The sequence below is a fragment of the Clinocottus analis genome, unplaced genomic scaffold, assembly GCF_023055335.1.
Source record: "Clinocottus analis isolate CAN_PGR_092001 unplaced genomic scaffold, fCliAna1.0.p SCAF_5, whole genome shotgun sequence".
Lineage (NCBI taxonomy): Eukaryota > Metazoa > Chordata > Actinopteri > Perciformes > Cottidae > Clinocottus > Clinocottus analis.
Genome location: NW_027176207.1, coordinates 3,153,789 through 3,179,390, shown reverse-complemented (window position 1 = coordinate 3,179,390; position 25,602 = coordinate 3,153,789). Strand labels below are relative to the sequence as shown.

General features: G+C 48.4%; 2 protein-coding genes across 3 annotated transcripts; both read left to right on the top strand.

The window, feature by feature from the left end:
* Window positions 1-1,669: 1,669 nt before the first annotated feature.
* prdm15 (PR domain containing 15) lies at window positions 1,670-13,633 on the top strand. 2 transcript variants are annotated; one of them, XM_068601384.1, is made up of 24 exons: window positions 1,670-1,768; window positions 2,325-2,364; window positions 2,467-2,560; window positions 2,887-3,040; window positions 3,147-3,299; window positions 3,411-3,516; window positions 3,609-3,674; window positions 3,859-4,074; window positions 5,084-5,269; window positions 5,371-5,465; window positions 5,551-5,638; window positions 5,768-5,935; window positions 6,076-6,170; window positions 6,309-6,440; window positions 7,263-7,415; window positions 7,535-7,698; window positions 7,898-7,977; window positions 8,627-8,746; window positions 9,723-9,854; window positions 10,030-10,113; window positions 10,717-10,892; window positions 10,978-11,058; window positions 11,215-11,436; window positions 12,333-13,633. In XM_068601384.1, exons 1-24 carry the CDS (start codon window positions 1,670-1,672, stop codon window positions 12,900-12,902), a joined length of 3,474 nt encoding a protein of 1,157 aa, XP_068457485.1. In that variant the 3' UTR covers window positions 12,903-13,633. The 2 variants fall into 2 exon arrangements, with proteins under 2 accessions (XP_068457485.1, XP_068457487.1); XM_068601386.1 differs by having other exon boundaries at window positions 1,691-1,768; window positions 10,978-11,070.
* Window positions 13,634-16,348: 2,715 nt separating this feature from the next.
* On the top strand, window positions 16,349-24,790 carry ripk4 (receptor-interacting serine-threonine kinase 4). Its single transcript, XM_068601000.1, has 8 exons — window positions 16,349-16,545; window positions 18,516-18,807; window positions 19,597-19,745; window positions 20,038-20,087; window positions 21,954-22,112; window positions 22,252-22,367; window positions 22,929-23,169; window positions 23,283-24,790. The coding sequence occupies exons 1-8, from the start codon at window positions 16,364-16,366 to the stop codon at window positions 24,524-24,526; spliced, it is 2,433 nt and encodes an 810-aa protein (XP_068457101.1). The 5' UTR covers window positions 16,349-16,363; the 3' UTR covers window positions 24,527-24,790.
* The last annotated feature ends 812 nt before the right edge of the window (window positions 24,791-25,602 follow it).

Here is a 25,602-nt window from a genome sequence, read left to right as displayed (position 1 = left end):
TAATCCAGGGACTGTGACGTTACACTCGGTCGTACTCGCAGCATAACGTACTAAGGAAAATCCATCCGAAATGAAGTCCTCCATTCTTTTATCGGATTTGTTGTTGTTTTTAAAAGATGTAGCTTTGAACACATGAACAAGAGAACGTGTGAACAAACTCCTTTGGGAGCAACCAAATAGTTTGGCTGCTCCTCTGTTTTTCTCTTCTTTTTCATCCAGCTAATGATTGTACTTAGGGTTTTTTTTGGGGGGGGGGCAGCTTGTTGAAGACATCTCCTGTACAACATGTTAACTACTGTCTCTTCAATAATCTGCTCGGAGGAGAGATGCAGCAGCGACAGACTAACAGATTGCCTTACAGTTAGTAGGAGGATCACGTCACAGGGGAGTGGACTTGTCCTTTTGGTTTCCTGAGGCCGCGTCCCGCCGTCACACCGAAGGGCTTCAGAGAACTGTGACGAGGTTCCTGAACCGTCGGCATGGTCGACCATCTAGAAGCCTATGCACATAACATGTTAACAGAGCGTTTACATTGTTAGACTATCTGCGAATTTAAAAAACAACAACTTGACTTGCTGTTCATGACACTGTCCTGCAGATACAGTGTGGGTTGTCTTTTGTGTGTCTTTGTATTTGAAGAGCAGAGCTAGGATCCCTCTCTTCTCCTCGTCATTGGCTGCAGTATGTTTTAAAATGTATAAAAAGCCCAGATTCAGGCTGAAGAAAATCTTTCAGACAGAATCACATGTAAACTCTGAGAAGGGAGGGAGGGATGTTGTTTTAATCACGCTCAGCTTCAGAGCTTCTAGCTGCCTCCAAGCGTTGGCTCCTGTCATGCATTCAGTTAGCAGAAGGGCTGCATGTGATTAATAACTTCCTGATGGTTTTTTTTATTTTTTTATCAGCATCAGCTTTGTGTACAGGAGCTGACTGACGGAGCTGTTTTTGCCGGACGTCAGTCATTCCCCCCTGCAGGGATTGTAACTAATATACCTGTCGAGTTATTTCATTTCCAGCAATAAATATTGATTGAATAACCGACAATGTGGTGCCACTCTGAATGTCCGGGTTGCAGCGGGTTCTCCCGTTCCACTTTTACTTTACTTTACATCGGAACGTTTTTGTGTCGCGGTCTGTTTCCAATACAACCATGTGGAGCTCGAGCACATGATGCGTGTTTCAGGGAAGACAAATCTCCCTCTTATCAAGATATTTTAGTCTGGAATTGAGTTCTCAATATATATTTTCACAAGTATAGTAGGAATATTTAGATTATTTTTACTACTATTCTTAATTATCCTCTTATTTCATTATACAGACACTCATTTGGTCATTATTTTAAATGTAAAACGTCATAAAGTAGTTTAATGTTCCAGCTACAACAAACATGCTCAGTAGTAATAATCCTATAACGCCATAAAAGGGACATTCAGCATAATGACTATTTTAACTTTTCTTAAAGTACATTTCACTGATAATAATGTGATGTTATTATATAATAATACTTTTGTTATATTGTTTTTATACAAGACTGTGTTGACTAGGACAAAGTTGAAACATTAAATGCATTTCCATATCTTCTTCTTCACTTAATTACACCACAATATCTATTGTTTTCTTCTAATTAACGCCTGATTGAGTCTCTTTGGACGAGCCTACACTTCCCACAATGCACTCGGCGCGGCTCGTTTCCGGTCTTGCGCCGTTTCTGGAGCGGATTGGAACCCGGAGTCAGGATTCGCTAAATGAAGGGTCTTTTGCAGAAAAGGTAACGTGTTTCCCTCTAAATGTACACCGAGTTCCCGCAAAATGGCGACGCAGCGCCGTCGTGACGGTGCAGCCGCAGCGTCCGGTCCGTCCCGCGCCGCCGTGCGCCGCCTCCACCGCGGGCTGCCCGGCGTTGAAGAGCATCGACTCCGGTTTGGCGGTTCGCGTCTCCGGTCCATCCGCCATGCCGACTGTTCTTTGTTACATTCGACCGAGGACCAGCCGCTCAGATCGGAGTTAAAACCCGGCTAGCGTTTGGGAGCGACTCAAATCCTGGATCTCGTCTCCTGCCCGGACTGCACGCATTAATATGCACGCTCCGACTGCACCGCGTAGAGCAAAACCCCGCTAATGTTGTCACAATACGCTGCCGTTTGGCCCGGGCAGACGTCTGATGCATTCAAGTGTCCCAGGTTAAATATGCGTGCAGGCTCGGAAGTTCCACACTCTTTAAACTACTTCCCCCTCATAGAAATGTGCGTTTAAACGATACAGTGGGACACTTGTTTGCTCCTCAAGGCAAGGTGATGGTCTGATGAGCTTTCTCCTGCTTGTAGGTTGGCATAATGGCTGAGCAGGCGCCAGATGAGTTCATCTGTGAGTATGAACCCCAGAGCTCTCTCACTGTACTGCCTGACAGTGCGAGTCTGGCCTGCGGTGACAGGTGTGATGTGTGTGTGTGTGTGTGTGTGTCTGCAGGGTGTGAGGACTGTGGCCAGTACCATGACTCCGAGTGCCCCGAGCTGGGCCCGCTGGTGACCGTCCAGGACTCCTTCGTCCTCAGCCGGGCCCGGTGAGTCTAAGCACTGACTGCAATCAAACAGAAAGGTTTTCCTTGAGTCCGTTTGCAGATATTCGAGCAGAAGAAGAAGAGTATTCTGACCTCTGACCTCTGTCTTCCTCCTGGAGAGGAGCGTGATAATACAAAGCTTCTCCAAGTGTCGTGTTATTCATATTTCAGACCTTGAAGAGAGTTTTTTTCTTCTGGTACTTGAAGTTCCATCCCACGCGGCACTTACTGTCGTCGCACAACACCGACCGGGTGACTTAAATGCCTTTGTTTTTGTTTTTGTGTGCGTTTCCAACAATCACGCCAAGCTGCTCTTGACCTTGTTCTAGGTCGTCTTTGCCAAACAGCCTGGAGATCAGACAGGTGGCCGACGGGCAGGAGGGGGTGTTTGTGATGCGCCGGCTCGTCAAGAGGACCCGCTTCGGGCCCTTTGAGGCCAAGAGGGCCCCCCACCTGGAGAAGGAAGGCTCGTTCCCTCTTAAGGTGCGGCCCGGTGAATCCGCTTGATGCTGTGCTTTGTCATAACGACATGATGTGGTTGTCATTACCGTTTCCTCACTGGTCGCATCCCCCCTCCTCCGACGGGCAGATCTTCCAGAACAACGGCGTGGTGGTGTGTTTCGACTCCGGCAGCGAAGAGGACTGCAACTGGATGATGCTGGTGCGGCCCGCCGCCGAGCACACGCACCAGAATCTGACGGCTTACCAGCAGGACGACGACGTGTACTTCAACACCTCCCAGGTGCGTGCGTCCCGCCCTCGGACCTGAGCGTCGTTTTGATCTTAAAAGGTTTTAGTCATTAACTTCTGACAGAAGATTGGCGTTGGCTATCTAACTTTTTTTGTTTCCCAGGACGTGTTCCCGGGAACGGAGCTGAGGGTCTGGTACGGGGCTTTCTACGCCAAGAAGATGGAGAAGCCCATGCTTCGGCCTCCGCTTCCACCAGCACCGCCCCCAGGTAGAGGACGCCGCGGCCCGGATGCTGTTGTACCGCGTCGTGGCAGCAGCGTGAGTTGTGTCTCACAGCTCGTCTCTCTCTTATTTACTCAGACGTGGTGGAGGCCTCAGAGACAGCTGGAGCCCACATGCCCCCGGTGGCTGAAGAAAACAACGCAGGTAAGGTCGTTCAAAAAAACATCCATCACCTCCAGTTAGTCTGTTTCATTGAGAGGGAAGCTGCGTCCGGGGTCATGTCGGGGTCAGGTGTTTCCACAGTGCGGGGGGTGTAGAAGTCTCTTTTAAGCTGAAGGAAACGCCGCGTCATCGTTACACTGCTCTGATTCCCCTCTGCGGATCGCAGACGACGTGCTGAGTCACCTGGATGAGGCGCCGACAGCAGCGACGCCCCGCGAGGAGGGGAGCCTCGTCGGCCCCGATGAAGAAGAGGAGGAGGAGGAGGAAGAGGAGGTGGTCAACCCCCCCACAGCTCAACCGGGCCCCAAGAGAGGGCAGGGCCGAGCGAGGAGAGCCAAGGCGCGCAGGACCAGAGCGACGGCGGGGAAAAGCAAAAGCAAAGGTGAGAGAGAGGACGTCACGGCGCCGGAAAGCCTGAAAGCCACCAGAGTTTAAGAGACGGTCTCTGTGGAGAACTCGCTGGATGTGTTGAGATGGACTTGAACGTCCTCTATAATCATCAGCATTTCAGTAGTGCTGGCGTTCAACGACATATAATCATAGTAATTCATCTCAGATATTATAGTTATTATAGTTCACATTGCAATACAGCTCTCACTACTTTCTTTTTCTCGACTTGCTGTCAGATTTAGAATCAAGTTTGCTTTCTTTGGTGCACTACTGCTCAACGTTATCATAGTAAGGGGGAATTAAAAACAGAAGCAGGTGTTGCGAGAATCCTAAAAGGCAAATATAGAATAGCGGAAAAATACTATGAAAGTACAATGAATATAACGTAGATATAGAATAAAAGAAACTCCTATTAAACTGTAACATATGTACAATATATCTGAATTCAAATGGAAGCTTTGTGCACACATTAGCAACTTGTCTCATGACTGCAAAGGTTCACAGCACGACGTATCAGAGAATATGCAACATGTGGTGTAGATGAGAGGGGATAAGAGTCCCGGCCTTGTTGCTGTCACTCCACCGCCTCGTTCCTACTTGTGTAACACACAACTCTGCACAAGTGTGCCTGAACCTGTTGCAACGTGTTCCCTTCAGAGGTTGTCGGATGGCATTCTGGGAAAACGTGACATACATCTAACTGAGGCGGTCTGTGATTGGCGGCTAGCGGCCTTGCCCGAGGGACGCACCTGTCAGCCCGGATTAAAATCCCTCCACAAATTACCGGATGAACAATAATGGCCCGCTGGCTACATTACACAGTTAGCATTTAGCTCAAAGCGCCTCTGTGCCTCTTGATTATTTTAATGTAATATTAGGAAAAGGTGATGTCTTCTATTTCCTGTAATTATAAAGAACACAGGTTCAACTGCAAAATGATATCTTCAGTCGCAAAATTCCAATGTGTGTTGTGACAGTATCTCCTCCCCTGGTGTGTGCAGATGCGAAGCTCTCGATGGCGAGCTCGGAGCCGGCGGCAGAGGGCAGCGGCCCGTTGGGCTCTCCGGACGGCGGCGTCGCCCCGAAGAGACACAAAGCCAGAGAGCACAAGCGGATGTACCGCTGCTCGCTCTGCAACAAGGTCTTCCAGAACAGCAGCAACCTCAACCGGCACGTCCGGTCTCACGGTGAGCCCAGATCAGTGAGCCGAGGTCGAAATCGGTTAGCATTGGGAATGAGCGGATGAAGGAATCCCTTTTTTTTGTTTTTTTTTGTGCATTGTCTGCAGGTGATAAGCTGTTCAAATGCGACGAATGCGACAAGTTGTTCAGCCGCAAGGAGAGTCTGAAGCAGCACATCTCTTACAAGCACAGCAAGAACATGGTGAGTTCAGTCTCCGGAGCCGGCGGCTCTGCAGCTTTTGGTTTCCCCTGCTGGTCAATGAGTCACCTCCATGTGCTCCCAACAGCCCGACCAGGACTACAGATACAAATGCAACACGTGCGAGAAGTCCTTCCGCCTGGAAAATGCCTTAAAGTTCCACAACTGTCGGACAGGTAGGTTAGTCCCTCAGGAACGTATCGCGTCCTCGCTTTTCTTCCCCTGCAAGATGTTTCACATTTCTCTCTCTCTCTCTCTCTCGTTCTCTCTTTTTCTTTTCTCCCCCCCCCCCCCCCCCCCCGCAGACGACAAGACGTTCCAGTGCGACATCTGCTCGCGCTTCTTCTCCACCAACAGTAACCTCTCCAAGCACAAGAAGAAGCACGGCGAGAAGCTCTACTCCTGCGAAATCTGCAACAAGATGTTCTACCGCAAAGACGTGATGCAGGAGCACCACCGGCGGCACGGCGTGGGTGAGTCGGGCTTCAGTTTGTCTCGGTCTCGCTGTGCGTCGCGCTCAGGTCTGTCGTTAACAATCTGGGGTTGGTTTCACGAGCACGGGACTGGATGAAAAGTCAGCTTTTTTAAAACCAAAAGGCGTGCATCTTGACAGGACCAAAGCACATGAAGCGAGAGGAGCTGGAGGCCAACGGAGAGGAAGGGAGCAGGTACAGGAAGGAGCCGTCGCCCTGTCCCATCTGCGGCAAGGTGAGCGCTCCCCGCCCCCGGCAGCGATGAGTCTCACGGCGTCAGGTTCAAGGGGAAATGCATTGTGGGTGCTCAGCATGCACTTCCCTCTGTGACGTGCGTGCATGTGTGTGTGTGTGTGTGTGTGTGTGCACACAGGTGTTCTCCTGCAGGAGCAACATGAACAAGCACCTGTTGACTCACGGCGATAAGAAGTACACCTGTGAGATCTGCGCGCGCAAGTTCTTCCGCGTGGACGTCCTTCGAGATCACATCCACGTTCACTTCAAGGTGAGACGCCGCTTCTGGCCGCCATGTTTTCTCTTTTCTTCGTCAGCGAGCGACAAGACTCAGCCGTGAGGACCTGAAGAAAAACAGCTCATATTTGTTTTATCTGACTTAAGCTAAAAATATGACGGTTCTTTTTTTTTTATATCGTAAAAAACATTGCGTGCGTGCGTGTGTGTGTGTGTGTGTGTGTGTGTGTGTGTGTGTGTGTGTGTGTGTGTGTGTGTGTGTATATAAAGTAGATCAGTCTGCAATGTGGCATGATGTCAGGTAGTGTTGTATATTTACAGTGGAGGAGATTAACTAAGTACACTTACCAAGTACTGTACTTGAGTACTATTTACAGGTACTTCGGTAGTTTTTTTACTCTACTATAATTTAGTGGGAAATATTTAGCCCTTTTATGGCCCTTTACAGGATTTATTTTATACCGATAGTTCGAGCACTGTTGCATATTCGGGTAAATAATACAAAATATAAAAAGAAATAAATTACAATGGTGAATTATCACAGATAAACTTTAATTGAACCTGAACCTGCTACTCCATTAAAGTGATAATCACACCAATCAATCCTGTAATATCATGTATATTATTCTGAAACAAGCCTCGTGTATAATGAGTCCTTTTACTTTTTGTGCTTTAAGTATATTTTGATGCCAACTTTTGACTGAAAGTAAATACCAAACTTATTTGTGCAGATATCATCATCATATATTCATCATTGAATTTCAAAATCGGAGGCTTCATCAAATTCGGTTTTGACTCCTCCTCTGGAGCTCAGCCGTTTGCGCTGAATCATTTCAAAGAGCTGTGTTTGCTCCAGGACATCGCCCTGATGGACGAGGAGGAGAGAGAGGGCTTCATCAAGAAGATCGGCATTTCAGCGGGCGACAGCGACGAAACGGACGACGAGGACGAGGACGAGGACGAGGACGACGATCCCGAGCACCACAAGTACAACTGCAAGAAATGCCAGGTGAGCGGCGTCCGAGGGCCGTCTGACGCGCGACGCTGAAGGCAGACGGCGTAATACGAACTGTCTGTGTACCCCGCCTTGTTATCCCCCCTCACTCAAATCCACAAACCTCCCTCCAGCTGTCGTTCGCGAAGGGCAAAGAGTACCTGCGGCACATCCTGGAGCAGCACAAGGAGCGAGGCTACGGCTGCGGGATCTGTAACAGACGCTTCGCGCTGAAGGCCACGTACAACGCTCACCTGGTCATCCACCGGGAGCAGCTGCCTGACCCCGCGGTGCAGAAGTAAGCACGCCGAACGTGTTGTCCGACTCGCTGCTCGGCGTCGGTACTCGGACGCGGTTCAGGTCGGGTACCGCTAAAAGTATGTGGCGGTACGGAACAGGAAAGAAGGCCGAAGTGGGGTCGTAAAATGTGAAATAAAATGACCTCGAGATGCAAAAGTAATCGTAATGATTTAAATTCTGCCGGCGTGTCCCTGAAGGTACATCCACCCGTGCGAAATTTGCGGCCGGATCTTCAATAGCATCGGCAACCTGGAAAGGCACAAGATCATCCACACTGGTGAGCGACGACGGCCTGAGAGTTACTTCATAAGTGTGTGTGTGTCCCGTTGTGTGTGTGTGAACTCGAAATCATTCGAAGTTTCCTCCTGAGGTATAAAGGTGTAAACACACGCGGCCAATAAAGCTGGTTGTGATTCTGACATCATGAGCCTTGGTGTTGCCAAAAGATTGCATCCATAGTGCAACAAAAGCAACAGGAAGTACAACGGTGCCACTGGGAGCTCCACCTCGACTATATTCTGTTCACATCGTGAGAAGTCGCGCCGAGTTAGCGCTTCCTGTTTACGCTGCGTTTTCTAAAGAGAGAACCTCCGAACGGGAACGTTTGTTCTTTCCTGATTCTTGTGGTTCTGCGTTTGAACTCACGGTTGAATGCACTTGTTGTGAGTCGCTTTGGATAAAGGCGTCAGCTAAGTGTAATGTAAAACTGTAATGACCTCGCTTTTATCATTTTAAAGCTTATTATTGTCTCTAGATGAAGTACGTGTCATACAAGCATTACAAGAGATCCTGGAGAGAAACGTGCATTAGAGATATGAGAAAAATGAAGCTGTAATCACATGCAACAGAAACACAAGTTACTCACAGACGTGTGATAACAATACTTTTTCTTTGTGTGTGTGTGTGTGTTCTGTTCGGTCACCCAGGGGTGAAGAGCCACGGCTGTGATAAGTGCGGCAAATCGTTCGCCAGGAAGGACATGCTGAAGGAGCACCTCAGGGTTCACGACGACATCCGGGACTTCCTGTGTGCCGAGTGCGGGAAAGGTCAGGCCCTCGCCGATGCGACGCGCCGGTTTCTCACTGTGTGACGGGCACGTCGGCCCGCAGGACCTGAGCTCCAGCGGCCATGTTGCTCTTGAGGAGGAGGCGCGGTCAGAGGCCGCGTTGCTATCTTGAGGCAATCGGAAGGCGATTGCGCCATTGACCAACTAAAGCCTGCTCTGAAGTCGTCGCTGCAGCGTGTTGCTGCTGTTTAAAGAGCTCATCGGTCAGGCTGGAGATGTGGCTACGCTGCGTATTGCTCAGGAACGCACAGCAGCTCTGCGCCTCAGTCCACAGCGGACAAAGAAATAGTAAAAGCCTTTAACTTGTGAGCAGCATGAAGCTCATCGACGGCAGTCTTCACTCATAACACTGATATTCAAATTATAAATCAATCTCCTTTATCTTTGCATGTTCATTTAGACCTGAACGATTCAAGATGTTTTTACTGTCATACGCACAGATTACAGACAGTTATTCTATACAATGAAAAGCATATTTTGCTCGGTCCTCCAAACACAGAATTACAATAAACTTAAGGTAAAAATGAATAAATAAGGCACAAAATATAAAAGATATAACAGTATTGGACAACAATATGATAATAGTATTGCTATGATAAATATGATAATAGTATTGCAATGATAAATATGATAATAGTATTGAGTATTCACTCAATACTATATTATTAGTATTCACAACTCAACCTTAATTTAAAAAAGAGAGACGTAATCCTTTCCAAAATTCACAACATGTTTTTATCCAATGAAATATTCTGTTTTGATCCAAAACATAAAACATTTTCAATGCGGGAAAAATAACGCTCCCGTCTCCAAATTGTCGAATCAGCCTTTTACGAAGCGACGTGCCAGCTGCTTCTGGAATGAAAGGACGAGGAACGAGAGACGACACCGAGTTTGTTTTTATTCATATCACGTCCAAAACATCACGATATCGAGCGGATCTTTTTTCTGCGCAGGCATGAAGACCAAACACGCTCTGAGGCACCACATGAAGCTGCACAAGGGCATCAAGGAGTACGAGTGTAAAGAGTGCAACCGCAAGTTCGCCCAGAAGGTCAACATGCTGAAGCACTACAAGAGACACACAGGTGAGCCCAGGTGTGTGTGTGTGTGTGTGTGTGTGTGTGTGTGTTACAGATGCTCGAAGACGTTTCAGATCACAGAAACCTGAAGCGGCCGTCGCGCGCTGCTGTGATGTTGACTGTGCAAACCTCCCAGAAGAGAACTCGTCGTTCCTGTCTGACTGTGACGCTCTGCTCGCAGGTATCAAGGACTTCATGTGCGAGCTGTGCGGAAAGACGTTCAGCGAGAGGACGACTCTGGAGACGCACAAACTCATCCACACAGGCGAGTGTCTGGAGTCAGACCGCGATGATTAAGACGCACACGTCCCAGCCTCGACACTGACTATTATTTATAGTCAGAAACGAGCGGATTCTGCAGCCAGGATTTAAAAAAAACAAAACTGAACGCCACTCAAAAAATGAAAGAACATTAAAAGTTGGCAGTTGGAAGATGTGTAGTTCGGGAACAGAAACTGAGCCCAGAAACTGAGTTAGAAACTGCAGAAACTTTCCTTTTCGTAAACATTGGCCCGGCTACCTGTTTGCTCCTGTTTCAATGTCTTAAGCTAAGCTAAGCTAACCATGTCTGTGTAGCATCATAGCTACCGCACAGACATGAGAGAGGCATTGATCTGCTCATCTATCTCACTAAGGGAGCAAATGAGTGTGTTTCACTGAATTACAAGATGCAAGGGGAATGTATTAGGAACAGTATTATTTATTGAAGTATTCAGTCATATTTCTGACTAGTTTTATTAAAGAGCCTGCAGTCAAACGGTAAATGTGTTCACATCAGTGCATTGTTGCCATGCAGGACTAACTCTCTCTCTCTCTCTCTCTTTCTCTCTCTCTCTCTCTCTCTCTCTCTCTCTCTCTCTCTCTGCAGTGGGTAAGACCTGGACGTGTGCCACGTGCGACAAGAAGTACCTGACGGAGTACATGCTGCAGAAGCACGTGCACCTCACCCACGAGAAGGTGGAGGCCCAGTCGTGTCACCTCTGCGGGACCAAGGTGTCCACCCGCGCCTCCATGAACCGCCACCTGCGGCGCAAGCACCCGGAGGTGAGTCCCTGCTGTAGCGCCCCCCGGGGGCCGGTCGCTGGCCCTCCTTTGCCATCGTTGTAACTGTTGTCCTGCGCGCCTCCAGGTGGTGTCTGTGAGGCTGGATGAGTTCGACGATCTTCAGGAAGCATCGACAATCAACGAGTCGTCCATCAGCATCGTGCAGGTTGGATCGCAGGTCTTTCGCGGCGCAGCGTTTGCACGATTCACACATTCCACATCCAGGAATCGGACGCTAAAATGATGCCGGTATCCGGCAGACTGCGCATCGTTGTCCTTCATCCTCTTAACTTCATTGTGGTGTTTCCTCTCGCTCCTCAAGCCTCCGCCCGCGCTGGAAAAAGACGGCATGCCCCACGAGAGGCTCGGCCGACCTTCCCGACACCCCAAGAAGAAGCCGAGAGTTCTGGCTGAGCCGGAGCTCTCGGAGTCCGACGAGTACGCCGATTTCGCCGAGCCGAGGCACGAGCCCATGGTGGAGTTCAGCGCCGTCATCGTCGGCGACGAGACGGAGACCAGCTCTGCCGTGCAGAGTATCCAACAGGTAAACGTGGAGATCTTCCCAGAAGCACTGCTGATATACAGGTGGCTCTGTAATACTGGAAGCTTCTAAGATGCGATGGATGATTACAATATCAGCAGTTATCAAAGTGGAACAGCAGGTCCCTCTGAAAGGGTAATAATGAAATGCAACCTGGATGGGTTTAATGATATTGACAGATGATGTCATAACCTTTCAGCAAATCCCACCTTTTGTAGCCGCTTAAAAAAACTCATGTGCACTACCGTTCAAAAGCGTGGGGTAACCCGGACAAATGTTCAGTTTCTTCGCATGTTCTGGCATGAAACATCCTTAATTTCTAAGAACAAGAACAGACTGGAGAGTTTCACATGAAAGTTCTCTTTTTCTGGCCATTTTGAGAGTTTAATGAAACCCACAAATGTGATGCTCCAGATACTCAATTAGCTTAAAGAAAGAACAGTTTTATAGCTTCTCTCACCAGCAGAGCTGTTTTCAGCTGTGTGACATCACTGCACAAGGGTTTTCAAGGGTTTTCAAGGGTTTTTAAGGGTTTTCAAGGGTTTTCTACTCATCCATTAGTCTTCTAAACACAATGTACCATCAGAACACTGATAGCTGCTGGAAATGGGCCTCTATACACCTCTGTAGATATTTCATTAAGAACCAGACGTTTCCACCTAGAATAGTCTTTTACCACATTAACAATGTAGAGTGTCTTTCAGATTCATTTCATGTTATCTTCATTGAAAAAAACTGTGCTTTTCTTTGAAAAATAAGGACATTTCTAAGTGACATAGTGTGTTTATAAACTACCATTAATCTGTCTTATGTAATTGCGTTGTTGTTCGTGGTCCCTCCTTAAACAAACCACCCGTAACCGTGCGGTGTACACGTGTACTGACCCGCTGCTGTTTCAGGTGGTGGTCCTGGCCGACCCCAGCGCTCCGTCGGCGTCCTCGCCCAACAGCTCGGTGGGTCTGACCAACATCACCGTGACGCCCATCGCCGGCCACGCCCCCGCCCAGTTCACCAGCCTGCAGCCCGTGGCCGTGGGCCACCTGACGGCCGGCGACCGGCCCCTCACCCTGGACAACTCCATCCTCACCGTCACCTTCGACGCCGTCAGCGGCTCCGCCACGCTCCACAACCGGCCGGCCGAGCTCGTCCCGGAGACGGTGGGCCCCGGCGGGGCCGCGATGCCCCAGTCGGTGGCCCACTTCATCAACGTCACCACGCTGGTCAACCCCATGGGCCACCAGCTGGAGGCCCCCACCCTGGCGTGGAGGCCCGTGCCGGCGGCGGCGACGACAGCGGAAGGCGGCCAGGTGTCCCACGCGGTGGATGGAGCGCAGGGGGACGGGCAGCAGGCCCAGGGGCCCGAGCCCGGCAGGTCCATCCAGAACCAGCCGCCCACGCCGCAGCAGCAGCAGCAGCAGCAGCAGCAGCAGCAGCAGGGCGGCGCCGCACAGCAGATGTTCGGCTACTAGGGCGGAGACCGGAGGCGCTGGTCGCCTCCCACTCACAGATGTTGTAATATAGTAGAATAGATTTTAATCAACGTCACCCTGATGCCTCTCCAGCCCCACGGAAGTGAATGAAAATGTTGTTTTTTTTATACTGAAAACACAGTTGCTGTAAATAAGTAGCATATTATTTAAAAGAAGAAGAGAAATGATACATCTAGCCTAAATCACTGACCCAAAGCAGCATGTCGACTATTCAGATGCCTTACCAGCCTTTTTTCAAAACGTGCATGTGTTCTGCTGAAGGATGACACGGTCGCGCCCTGAAAGACACGTCGGGTGCAGTGGAGCGCGCAGGTGGCGCGTCGCCCTCGAAATGTTATTTTTGAATGCCGTAAACTGTATTTACCGATGCTGGAAGTACTGGAAGAGTTTTTGTACTGTTATTTTCCAAACAAAATACCTCTTTGAAAGTGGTCGGTCTTTTGATTTGTCTCCGTGTGAATTGAGTTCGCCCACAGTGACGAGTCGGTTTCTGTCTGTTCTGAGTCATCGCGCATTCAGTCCAACTCTGCAGAGAGTTTGTTCCACAAAATATTCAAGAAACAAATGAACCAACAAACAATCGGTTGAATCTCCAAAAGGTTTTCTTTCCCTTTGCCGGGTGTGTAATTATGAGTAATAAGCATATTAACCAAAGCTACACAATCCAAATGGATCACAGCGTCAACACAACTTCCATACATTTTATAATAAAGAGCAATAATGAAACGGATTATTTTTTTCAAAGTTGGACCAATAATCTAATAATTTGCAAAGGAAAAAAATTGATGAAGATTAAAATCAGCATCTCGTGTCCTAAATATGAAAGAAAATGAGCAAATAGCTTCATAATTATGTTTTCCTTCCAAGATAACAAAATGCATTTCTTTGCCAAATGCATAATTATTGGTATCGTTTATTAAAAAAAAAGAAAAAGCACCAGCAGCAATTGGATATGTAATCTGGATCATATTTCACATAATAATAAATGTGTTTGAACACACCACAGTTCAGCCGTGGCCTTCATACGCTCATATCTTGGACTGTTTAATGTTCAAACAGTGTTTGAGATGATGTCACCCAGCACTGACCTCCACGGAGGGAAAATGTCAAATGATCTTTATCTTCCTGCTTATGTTTTCATAAATAGAAATGTCTTTGAGAAGGCCAGTCTTTCCGCAGAGCGAAATGCTTTAGCATGAACCCTCCACTAGGTGGCGGCACTCGAGCAACATCTTGCACACAGGAAGGGGAAATGTAATGTTTTATATATTCATAACCAGAGAAATGAAATGACTGATATCTGTTTTCCCACCAAGACCAGCAAATAATCAAAAAGGGCAGAGAGAAAAAAATACTTTTTCAGAATAGGTTTTGCAAGATTGAAGAGATTTCCTGACACATTGCTGTCCGTCGTACACTACATGAACAACCATCTGGAAAGCAGCTCGTCTGAGCTCAGATTTACTGTTTGACTTTCTAAAAACACGAGATAGTGGATGAAAAGTGGACGATCCTGATTTAATCTCTTGTAGCAGATGGAAAAAAACAGCTGATTTAATTATCGCAATGATCAAAGCTGCTCTTTCATGCTAATGATCAAGAGGTGTGATGCCGCCTTGCATGAGGGCTGGGCCCTCAGCGAACAACTTCAGCCGTTTGACTGATGTGTTCATGTAAATGCAGCAGAGCCTCAGACTGGTTCCTCGCGGACCAATCAGATCTTCTTATTGTCTCAACAGCCTCGCTGATGTCATGGTTACTCATCCCGCAGGCCTGGTCCTTCCAGTTTCCTGCTTCAAACCTGGGCAGCCGGGCGGAGCCGCTGACACGATGAGCTCATAGTTATGCAGGTGGAGCAGAGGTAAACAGGGAGGTGGGGTTGTTCAGTTGCTGATTATTAGAAGTGCCAACAACACATAATTGATAATTGTGTCTGTGGAGACGCATTAGATTAGTGTTTTTATCCCAGGTTACACACACACACACACACACACACACACACACACACAATGTACATGAAGATGCAGTGACGACAGTCTTGTGTTTTCAGTCCGTACACAGGTGGACATGCAGGTAAAACTGCCTAATTAAGGCCGAGGAACTGATGCAACCTATAAAAGGATCATCACAGTTTAAAGGGACTGTATGAGAATTATGAGAGAGGAAGCGAAGGTTTACACACACACACACACATACATATATATCTATATTTAAAGGATGTTAGAGTAACATTTTGTGCGTTTTTTAATTTTTTTGTCCTGAGCCACACGAACAAATTAAATGAAAGATGATGCCAAAGCCTGATATGAGATCATAGGTCAGAGCCTCTATCGTATCAGATGGAGAGTCTGACCTCTGACCTCGTGTCAGGCTTCGGCCTCATCTGACGGGTCTCGTTTCATTCGTTGTGTGGTTGCAATATTCTCCATGTTTGCAGGAATATATTATTTAGAGAGGTTGTGTCTTTTTTGAAGGGAAGGACCCAAAAATAGAATTGAAACTGGATCATGACGTTCTTTTAATGGAGTATAAGTTTCACTTCAGTCCACTGTTGTTTCTGATCTAATGAGCTTGTTTTTTTTAGCCCAAACCTCCAAGAGTTAGGAGCTACAGTTTCTGTTTTAGGGCCTAGATTGGACTTCTGACATCTCACATTTAGGGGCTTCATGAAATGCGTGTTTGATGAACTTCATCACATTTAGCTTATAAAAGTCCGAGATAAGACTGGTTTAAGCTCCACTACATACTTGTTCTACGATAAGTCCAAACGTAAATCATTTACAGGCTCCCACCAGAGGACGCAGCCGCTCGGCTGCTCTCCTCCTCCTGACCCTGAGCTAAAATTGCCTTGAACTTCATGTCACTGAAAAGCAAAACTCCACATCATAACAACACCCGGCTGTTAAAAAGAACGTGCCGGCCCGCCACCGCCGAGGAGGCGAGTCCACATAACTCACCTCTTCCCTCCTCTTATCTCTGGGGCTTTGAGTGGGATAATAGTGGGACAAAGGTGTGTTCTCTGAAATGACACATTCCTCGGGTTCATGGACTCCGGCTCAGTGTGAAGATTATATTCCTCTTTTATGGCAGACACACGAGACGCTCGGGACTGCGGGGCCTCCGGAGAGGTGTTTGTCTCGGCACCCCGGTGGCGGCGCGGGGGCCTCGTTGCTCATCTTGTTTCTTAAAGCTTTCCATCTTTTCCACTGTGTTTCACAACCAGGAAGTGGTGTCACTGCACCGAGGCCCCTCCCTGCCTCCCCTTCACCTGAACAGAGGGAGGGGCCTCACTGAGCTTGACAAGGGGAAAAACAAGGAAGAGCTCACAGGCAGGCAGTTCAGTGTGTCTCTTCACAAGCCCAGGTTGTGTGCCCAGGTTGTGCCTTGGAGACGGATACAAAAGAGGAGTTTACCCTTCTGCTGGGTTTCTCTACGTGGATATGGACGGTCTGGATTCCCCCCATGGGAATATGGGGCTGTTGAGGACCTTTGACTCCCCTGAATTTGGCAGCTGGGAGAAAATAGGCTCAGGTGGATTTGGACAAGTATACAAAGTCCGGCACGTACAGTGGAAAACATGGCTGGCTATCAAGTGCCCTCCCTGCCTTCATATGGGTGACAAGTAAGTTCCAGCTGTTGAGCCTTAATGGATTATCTTTAAAATGATGAATTTATGTTCATGTAAAATGATATGTAAGTAGTGTACAAGTGGTTTATTTCTATTGTTCCTCATGTGGTCCTTCTGAGTACCGGATCATACAATCAAAAGCTCTGTCTGTACCCGGCTCCTGTCTGTTAGTTTGTCTCTGGATGATCGGTTCATGAGCGAATAGCAGACAGACGGAAGCTTACGTTACAGCTACGTTGGTGAAAAGTCATTCATTGCCCTGAAGTTGTTGAGAGGTGAGCACCAGGCGATGTGTGACTCACCTGCTGCCAGTCTGGGACACAGTGCAGCTATTAACGGGGCCACAGCAGCACACAGAAGGCAGTGCTGTTGTATGTCTAGGCACTGTTAAGTTGTGTTGCAGGGACCACTGACATGTTGATTCACCCTCCTTTGAGAGCCTCTGCTGTTTACTTATCCAAACCATACCCAGGCATAAAAGGTCCACCGCCGATTCCCCCCAATCAACAGTGAGGTGTTTATCTCTGGGCCCCAGGGAGGGGCCCATTTCCATATATGTGCATTTCATTAAGGGAAGCAAAGTGGTATTTCTCCCCCTCAGGCTCATCCAGAGATTGCATCTTGAATTCATTTAGCATAACTATTGTATTTCTGCTCTGCATGGAGGTCTCTATAAAACAAAGAGCTCCATATGTAAATGGGTTCTTCTGGGATGTGAGTAGACGAGCCGGGTTTACCAGTGGTCCTCAGACAAATGCCACCTCGCAATAACTCCCCAGAACCTGTAGTGTCACTTAAAGCGTCCTCTGATCCCGAACCGAGATGCTATCATCTCTATCATCTGCTCGAGTACATAAACAAAGCCGCTTGACTGCGGCCTCCATTGACCCGCGGACAGCATCCAGCAGCAGGGACTCAAAGCCGCCTTTGTCCGCCCGTTGTGGCGGCCGCTGTGTGGCACAGACAATAAAAGAAGCCGAGGAACCGGTCTTACCGGGCCTCTCGGTTAAAGCGGGGGCATTGTTTGGTTTTTTTTAAGGAGCTGCTCAAGGAGCACTTGGGATTAGATGACGGATTTAGCAAACAAGTGCTTGCCCATCCTCCCGTGTTTTGTTTGATTATTCCTGCCTGGCAGATTTTGGGGGCTGGTGCCTGAAGGACAATTATCGCCAGGCTCCCTCCTATTACAACACGACTCTATTAGTAACCTGATACACTTTGCACATAATAGACTCCTAGGAGCCTCTTCTGTGCTTCTAATTTCATTTCATTAATGGCAGAACAACAACATCATTCCCCCACGGCTCCCAGCTTAATTCTGCCTGTGAAGCACGTTCCTACCGACGCAGAGTGATTTATCCTTCTCTCCTCTGTCCTCATTAAGTGTTTGCGTTTTCAAGGGAAAGGGGAGATATGTGCGCTGAGGTCACGGATGACCTGCACACGCTGTGTTTGAGGCATGTCAGCGAGGGCCGCCGGACTGATAAAGAGAGAGCTGTGTGAAGGTTGTGCAACAGAGAACAAGAGCTCCGTTTAAGCCTCCTGGTGCATTCCAGGCCGGGAAGCCAACCCACGGCTCTGAACTGAACTGTGTTGAATGAGTCCTCCACGTCCGCAGAGGTCACCGCTGAGGTGCCCGTGGACGTTTCGCATAGCTGGGAGCTCGGTAATGGTTCCACGTGATGTGCTGGAATTTGGGATCGGTCAAAAAGTTATGCAAATGGTTCTTGCTCAATGAGCAAAGCGTGACCTCAGTATCATTAGGTTAATGTTTTCTAAGAAGGGAGATTTGATAAGTGCCTGTGAGGCCAACGGGTGTGGAAGGATTGGTTCCAAACCAGATTTAAAAACAATGTTTCATCTAATTTCAGCTGGAAATTTCGAAGTCACCGGCACAAGAGCCTGACTCACACAGCGGGCACGATTAATTGTCGCATTCATTTGCATTATCTTCTTAATCACAGGGAGCGCTTGGAGCTGCTGGAGGAGGCCAAGAAGATGGAGGCCGCCAAGTTCCGGTACATCCTGCCCGTGTACGGGATCTGCGACGACCCCCAGGGCCTCGTCATGGAGTACATGGAGACCGGCTCGCTGGAGATGCTGCTGGCCACCGAGCCGCTGCCCTGGGAGCTGCGCTTCCGCATCATCCACGAGACCGCGGTGGGAATGAACTTCCTGCACTGCATGAGCCCGCCGCTGCTCCACCTGGACCTGAAGCCGGCCAACATCCTGCTGGACGCTCACTATCACGTCAAGGTAGAGCGCTTTGCACCAAAGTGGCGTCGTTAGCGCCCTTCGAAGGGCGTTTTCTTTCAGCCTTGTAATGAGTGGAAACAACAACTGTGCACGTGTTATATTTGTATTAAATGTCCTGAAAAGTAACACCACATCTGAACAGCTGCAATCTGAGGTTTCTCCGCAGCAGCAACAGGATGTAAAATAAGTAACGACTGCGAGAAATCGTCCTCAATCATCTCAGTGACATATATATGAAACAGGCTCTCAAGGAGTGTAATTATTTTTTATTCAAAGCTGGCTGAAAGTCAGAGTTACGGGGTTGTTGAGGGAATTTCAGCCGCGAGGTGGTTTGCTTTTGATTTGAAATGACAGTTTGCCACACGCTCTGGGCAGACAGGTGTCTCTCTCAGCCTTCTGTCCAACCTCTAAACAGCCCTGTGTGCTGTGAGCGATGGGTGGGAACCGTCGTTCCTGGAGTTTAATACATGGATGTAAACACCTCACCCGGGCCTGTCCCGACACGATTAACTCGGCGCATATTAAAGCTCTCCTCCTGTGAATGTGTGTGTGTGCGTGTGCATGAACGAGCGTGGGCGTGCGCTCCTCGGCACAAACGTGAAGGGCCTCTCCTCTCCGGCAGGCTGGGACACGGCTGCGTTGCCCTCATCGTGCCACTGAGTGCACATAATGGGAGCTTAGCAGCCCGTCGCAGTCAGAGGGCGAAGTTAGTCATCAATGTCACGGTGCGCCATGAGAAAAAAAAAAAGCTCTGTTTGAGGGGCCTTATCTGATTTCTCCCTCTCTCAGATATCAGATTTTGGCCTGGCAAGGTGGAACGGCCTGTCACGGGCTGATGACATAAGCAGAGACGGCTTCTGCGGCACCATCGCCTACCTGCCGCCCGAGAGCATCATCGAGAAGGACAGAGTGTCCGACACCAAGCACGACGTATACAGGTTGGTTCTGCCAGCTCTTTGCATGCCAGCAAGATATTTATCCCATGTTTACCATTATAATGATGGATTTATTTAAAAATTCAACTGTTTAATTTAAAGGAGGTAAACATTCATAACCACACTACAATTTCATTATTTAAATAAATCTGGCAGCGCTTATCATGGAAGACAATTACAACAATAAGCACACTCGGCTTGAATTAGAAAACCTGCCAATTTCTCTGCAGCGATATGTTTGATTTTTTTTTTCTGTGTACTGACATCTCTCAATTTCATTTTGCCTCTCTTCCAGTTTCTCCATTGTCATTTGGGGGATTCTCACTCAGAAGAAACCCTATCAAGGTGAGACTTCTATTCATGTATGAAACCGATTCATATTTAATTTAAGGCTCAAGGGAAACTGTGTTTCATAAAGTCATTTCTGCCCACAAGAGTTTGGAAAGTGAGAAATAAAAAGCACTGGTAAAAATAAAAATGATTATGATAAGCCTGGGCTGTAAATGGGATGCTTATGTGACTTTTAACGGTGTGCCAATATTATCATATGTTTTTGTTTTGTGTTTTTACAAATACATAGTTTCAAGCAACATTTAATTACCAAGACAAAGAGTCTACAGCAATGTGAGCTGCTGTGGAGCTTTTACTGAGGCACAGGGAGCTTTAAAGGGGACATATTATATTATACTTGCACATATTTTGTGTTTCTACTCAAACATACTTACATGCTAATGTTCAGAAAATAACTGAATACATGTGTATTCACCTGAGAGCCTCTCTCTTTTAAGCCCCTTTTTCATGACATGTCCTATAAACACTGACACCGGCATGCTAACATGCTCACGATAACAATGCTAACGTGGTGAAACTTAACAGGGATCATGTTTACCATGGAGGTTTAGCGTGTTAGCATGCTAACATGCTCACGATAACAATGCTAATGCGGTGAAACTTAACAGGGATCATATTTACCATGAAAGTTTAGCGTGTTAGCATGCTAACATGCTCACGATAACAATGCTAACGCGGTGAAACTTAACAGGGATCATGTTTACCATGAAAGTTTAGCGTGTTAGCATGCTAACAATCGCTAATTGGCACAAAAGGCAAAGCAATCTATAAGTGAGGATGATGCAGGTGTAGATATTTCACTCATAACCGTAGATTATAATGAAGCTCATGCTTATTAGCTGATGTATTCTACATTTACTCTTATCATTATGTAAATAATCCTATAATAATAAATATTCTTAAACGTAACCCTTATCTCACAGAGTCAGAGTTATGGTGTCTCATATTTTCTACTTAGTAAGTCAAACATTTGACATGTTATCTCATATTTCTAACACATCCCTCCCAACTTTTTCTCTATTTTTAATATTTTCCTGGCAGGAATAGTTATAATTTCCAAAAAAGACACATTGTAGACCTTTGGAGGTGTGTTGTTTGTGTGTACAGGTGCTGTACTGTATGTGTTTACTCAGTGCATTCCAGTGCAGGCAGGAGGTGCTTGGCGAGCAAGTCGAGTGTATTTTCTCCCAGGCGTATCAGGTAGCAGTTCATTCCAAGGAATTTGGCTGCTTTTATAAGAGCAGCGTTTGGATCAGGGTTTCCAGGTTGGCACTGGCACCGCCGATGTTTACCCAGACATCATTAAAAAGTCAGAAACGGCCTGGTTACCATCCCATTCCTTCTTCCTCCTCCACCTGCGATTGGTATTATGGTCACAATAGGAGGTGAAGCACCTGTGATTAAGGCATCTATACCTGTTTGTTCTGAAGTGCAGACTTAACTAATCTCACAGTCAGAAAGAAGGAGGCCATGACTGGGAACTCTTGAGTGCTTTACCTTTTGCTCCCACGGGAAACAACAGCACACACACACACACACACACACACACACACACACACACACACACACACACACACACACACACACACACACACACACACACAGTCTTATCTGAGCACATGGGCAGATGATGATAAAGCTGTGCATATCTATACAGGCACAGGCTCCACCAGCACTTTAGATTAACATCATATAATACAGAATGTCAACGTCTTTTGTATTTGAAACTTGAAACCATGTGTCCTCATTAGCCAATATACAAAACCTCTTCACATTGTGTTTTATTGAGCAATGCTTTGGCCAAAAACCTGATGTATCATGGATAAAACTGAGGTATCTGATTGTTTTTTCCCCTCGTAGGTGAGAATAACATCCTTCAGATCATGGTGCGGGTGGTGAAGGGGGTGCGTCCCGACCTGGCCGCTGTGCCCCGATGTCGGCCCTCGGCCTGTACCGGGTTCCTGAGCCTCATGCAGCGCTGCTGGACCACGAACCCTGATGCCAGACCCAGCTTCCAGGGTAAATTGTACCACTTTTCATCCTGGCCCTCTCACTAAACACTGTTAAATCCCTTAAAAAGCCTCCTGCTTTTAGCTTTCCTCTTCTTTTTGCGCTCCCTAAACCATCCCTGCTTGACCTCGAGCTGTTGTCCTTCCAGAAATCACATCTGAAGCCGAGGAGCTCTGCTCTAAACCTCAAGAGGAGCCCAAGACGCCGACCTTATCCACGTCAGAGTCGGAGCCCACGTCGCCTAACGCTCTCACGAGTGACCAGGTACGCCACAACGCCACCATGTGAACTTTTCCCCAGCATCTGTGTTTATTGTCACTTTCTTTTGGTAGATTTCGAAACATGGCAGATCATGTGAACCTCCACTCCGCTTTATATGTCATGACTTGGCTTGTTTTCATTTTTCATTAATGTGTAACCACACACTCAGACGTTGGGAGGCTTATCGCTGTTCCTCCAGACACGCTTATGACTCTTCCAGTCATATGCTGTGCAAATGTTTGAGCCGGAACAGAAGTTGCATCACAAACGAGGAATGTTGACTGATGGGATTGTTTAGCGCAAACGCCGCTTTGTCATTTCCGTGGCGTTCGCTGTTGTGTACGTGACCAGGAACAAACATCCTGACTGTTGACGGGCAGCAGCTGTGACAGTCCGATGGGACACGAGATAAGCATGGCGGAAGTTCACGAAACGATCACAACGTCATTCAACATTCAATAGCAGTCGCGAAAGAGCGGCAGCTGCATACCCGAGTACACGTGACGCTGCCGTGTCGAAACAACAGCTTGGCCAAATATGCTGATCTGGCGTTTTGCCCTACAGGTCAAAGAGAACAAGCTGGCGCGTCCAAAGTCCGCCATGTTGCCGGAAAAAGACTACAGCCTGTCGGAGCTGTTGAGCCAAGTGGATTCTGGGATCTCGAGGAGCTTCGATCGCGTGAAGGAGGACAGCTGCCACAGCAAGGAGAACACCTGCAAGAGGCTGTCTGGCATCTCCTCTGCTGATTCCGCCTTCTCCTCCCAAGACTCCATCACGCTGTCTTTTGAGAAGGAAAACACATGTGGTAAGAGCCGATTAAAGACCTCCAAGAGGAACTATTATTCATGTCAACCCAACAACAGTATATGATGAGTTTTCTTGGCCTCAAACCCATACTTCTTCCTCCTTACCCTCCAGATTCTGCCGAGGTCCAGAGGCGGAAGCTGTGCGAGGCCATCAGGACCAAAGACACCGCCAAGCTGATGAAGATCCTTCAGCCTCAGGATGTCGATCTCCTCCTCGACGGGGGAGGCAGTCTGCTCCACCACGCCATCGCCTTGGCCAACGAGGAGGCCGTCAAGTTCCTCCTCCTGAACAACGCCAACCCCAACCTGGCGAACGCCCGCGGCTCCACCCCCTTGCACCTGGCCACAGAGAAGCACCTGAAGCCCCTGGCCGAGCTTCTGCTCGGGCGACGCTGCACCAACGTCAACGCCAAGGACGAGGACCAGTACACGGCTTTGCACTGGGCGGCGCAGAACGGGGACGAGGCCATCGCCCGCCTGCTGCTGGACCGGGGGGCGACCATCAACGAGGCCGACGGCCAGGGACGCACGCCGGCTCACGTGGCGTGCCAGCACGGCCAGGAGAACGTCGTCCGGGTGCTGCTGAGCCGCGGCGCTGACGTCCACATCAAGGGGAAGGACGACTGGACGGCGCTGCACGTGGCCGCCTGGCAAGGGCACCTGGGCATCGTCAAGCTGCTGGTGAAGCAGGCCGGCGCCGGCGCCGACGTGCAGACGGCGGACGGCCGCGCGCCGCTGCACCTGGCTTGCCAGCGGGGGCAGTACCGAGTGGCGCGGATCCTCATCGAACTCGGGGCGGACGTCCACATGGCGTCCGCCGGGCTGAACGCACCCTTGCACGTGGCGGCGGAGACGGGTCACACCAGCACCTCCCGCCTCTTGATCAAACACCAGGCGGATATTCACGGCCAGAACGCCAACGGACTCACCCCTCTCCACCTGGCCTCCCAGCGAGGCCACCTGGCCACAGTCAAGATGTTGATAGAAGAAGGCGCGGACCCCTCCAGGTGCGACCGGGCCCTGCGCACCCCCTGCCACCTGGCGGCGGAGAACGGTCACTGTGAAGCCCTGCGGGAGCTGCTCCTTCGCTGTCCGGGCGGCGGCGCTCTGTCGGACGAGCAGGGCCTCAGCCCGCTCCACCTGGCGCTGCGGGGCGGGTACTCGAACGTCGTCACGATGCTGCTGCCGCAGGACTGCCGGGACTTAGTCGCCGAGAGCTCGGCGCCGCCGGCGGCCGAGCTGCCCGCGCCGCCGGAGGCTCAGTCGCTCCAGAGGAGGGTGGTCATTCTCAAGCTGACGGAGCGCAAAGACAATCCACAGTCCAGCAGCACACGATGCACCTCGGCGCCCTGCTAACGAGAGCACAGACACTACAAGGCCTGTACAGGACTGCCCTCGCTGTCTTTCTTTTATACTCCACTGGGGCCTCCAGTGTTGGGCTTCGAGGGGTCATATCAAACTTAAGAGAGTTTCTTTGGACTTAAAAACCCTTTTCAGCACTGTAGGTATTTCGTAACGGTCAAAAAAGCTTTAATGTAAATATGTACACTGTGAATAGAAAGTATAAATACTCTGTTGTGTTGAAATTCTTTTTTTTACTTTTTTACTTAACAAGCACAATTTTTACCAGCGTCAGAATGATGGTAACCTGTGAGCTTCTGGGACGTTTCACTGTAGCGCACTGCAGCTGGTATGCCGGTCAGTCCTATTTAAGAGAGCACAGACCGAGAGGAATGCTGTAGATCATCGGAGCCATTGATTTAACAAAAAGACAAATATGTTGACCTTCAGTGTTCTGAACCTGTTACATATCAGTGCTGCATCATCCATTAAAACATTTTAAACCTTTTATTTTGTTTGACCTCGTCGCTTTTTTTCACTTTCTCCCCAAAATGTGTCTGCAAATGTTCTGTTTTGAAGTCGGTGTCGGAGTTGCAACATTATAACCATAGAAATGAACAAAGCAAAAGAATGAGAGAGATCGTTTCTTGTGTTCACTCGTCATTCAGAGCGAGATACGCGTGTTGATCACTTACTCTGGAGGTTAGCGAGCGTCACATGATCATGATAAGGAATTAAGTAATCAAAGTAATAATAAGAGCAGCTTGGTAAAACACACAAAGTGTCACTATTGTTTTGGGTTTAAAGAAATTCTAATTTTACTCTGTATAAAATGCCCTAAATATGTGCACAATGTGCAGAGACATGGGCAAAAGTTTACCGCACTATTAGGACTTTGTTTTGTTAAAACCAATTGCACATTTACTCAAAATAAACACAAGGATTTGTGTTTCCATTCAATCCAAATTACTCTTTGAAAACCAACGAGAACGGACCTGTTGATTGAATCGAGGCCCTTTTTAAAAGGCTGAGAAGGCAAACTCTCTGACATCCCTCCACACAAATTCATTCATCTCACGGTTACGTAAAGT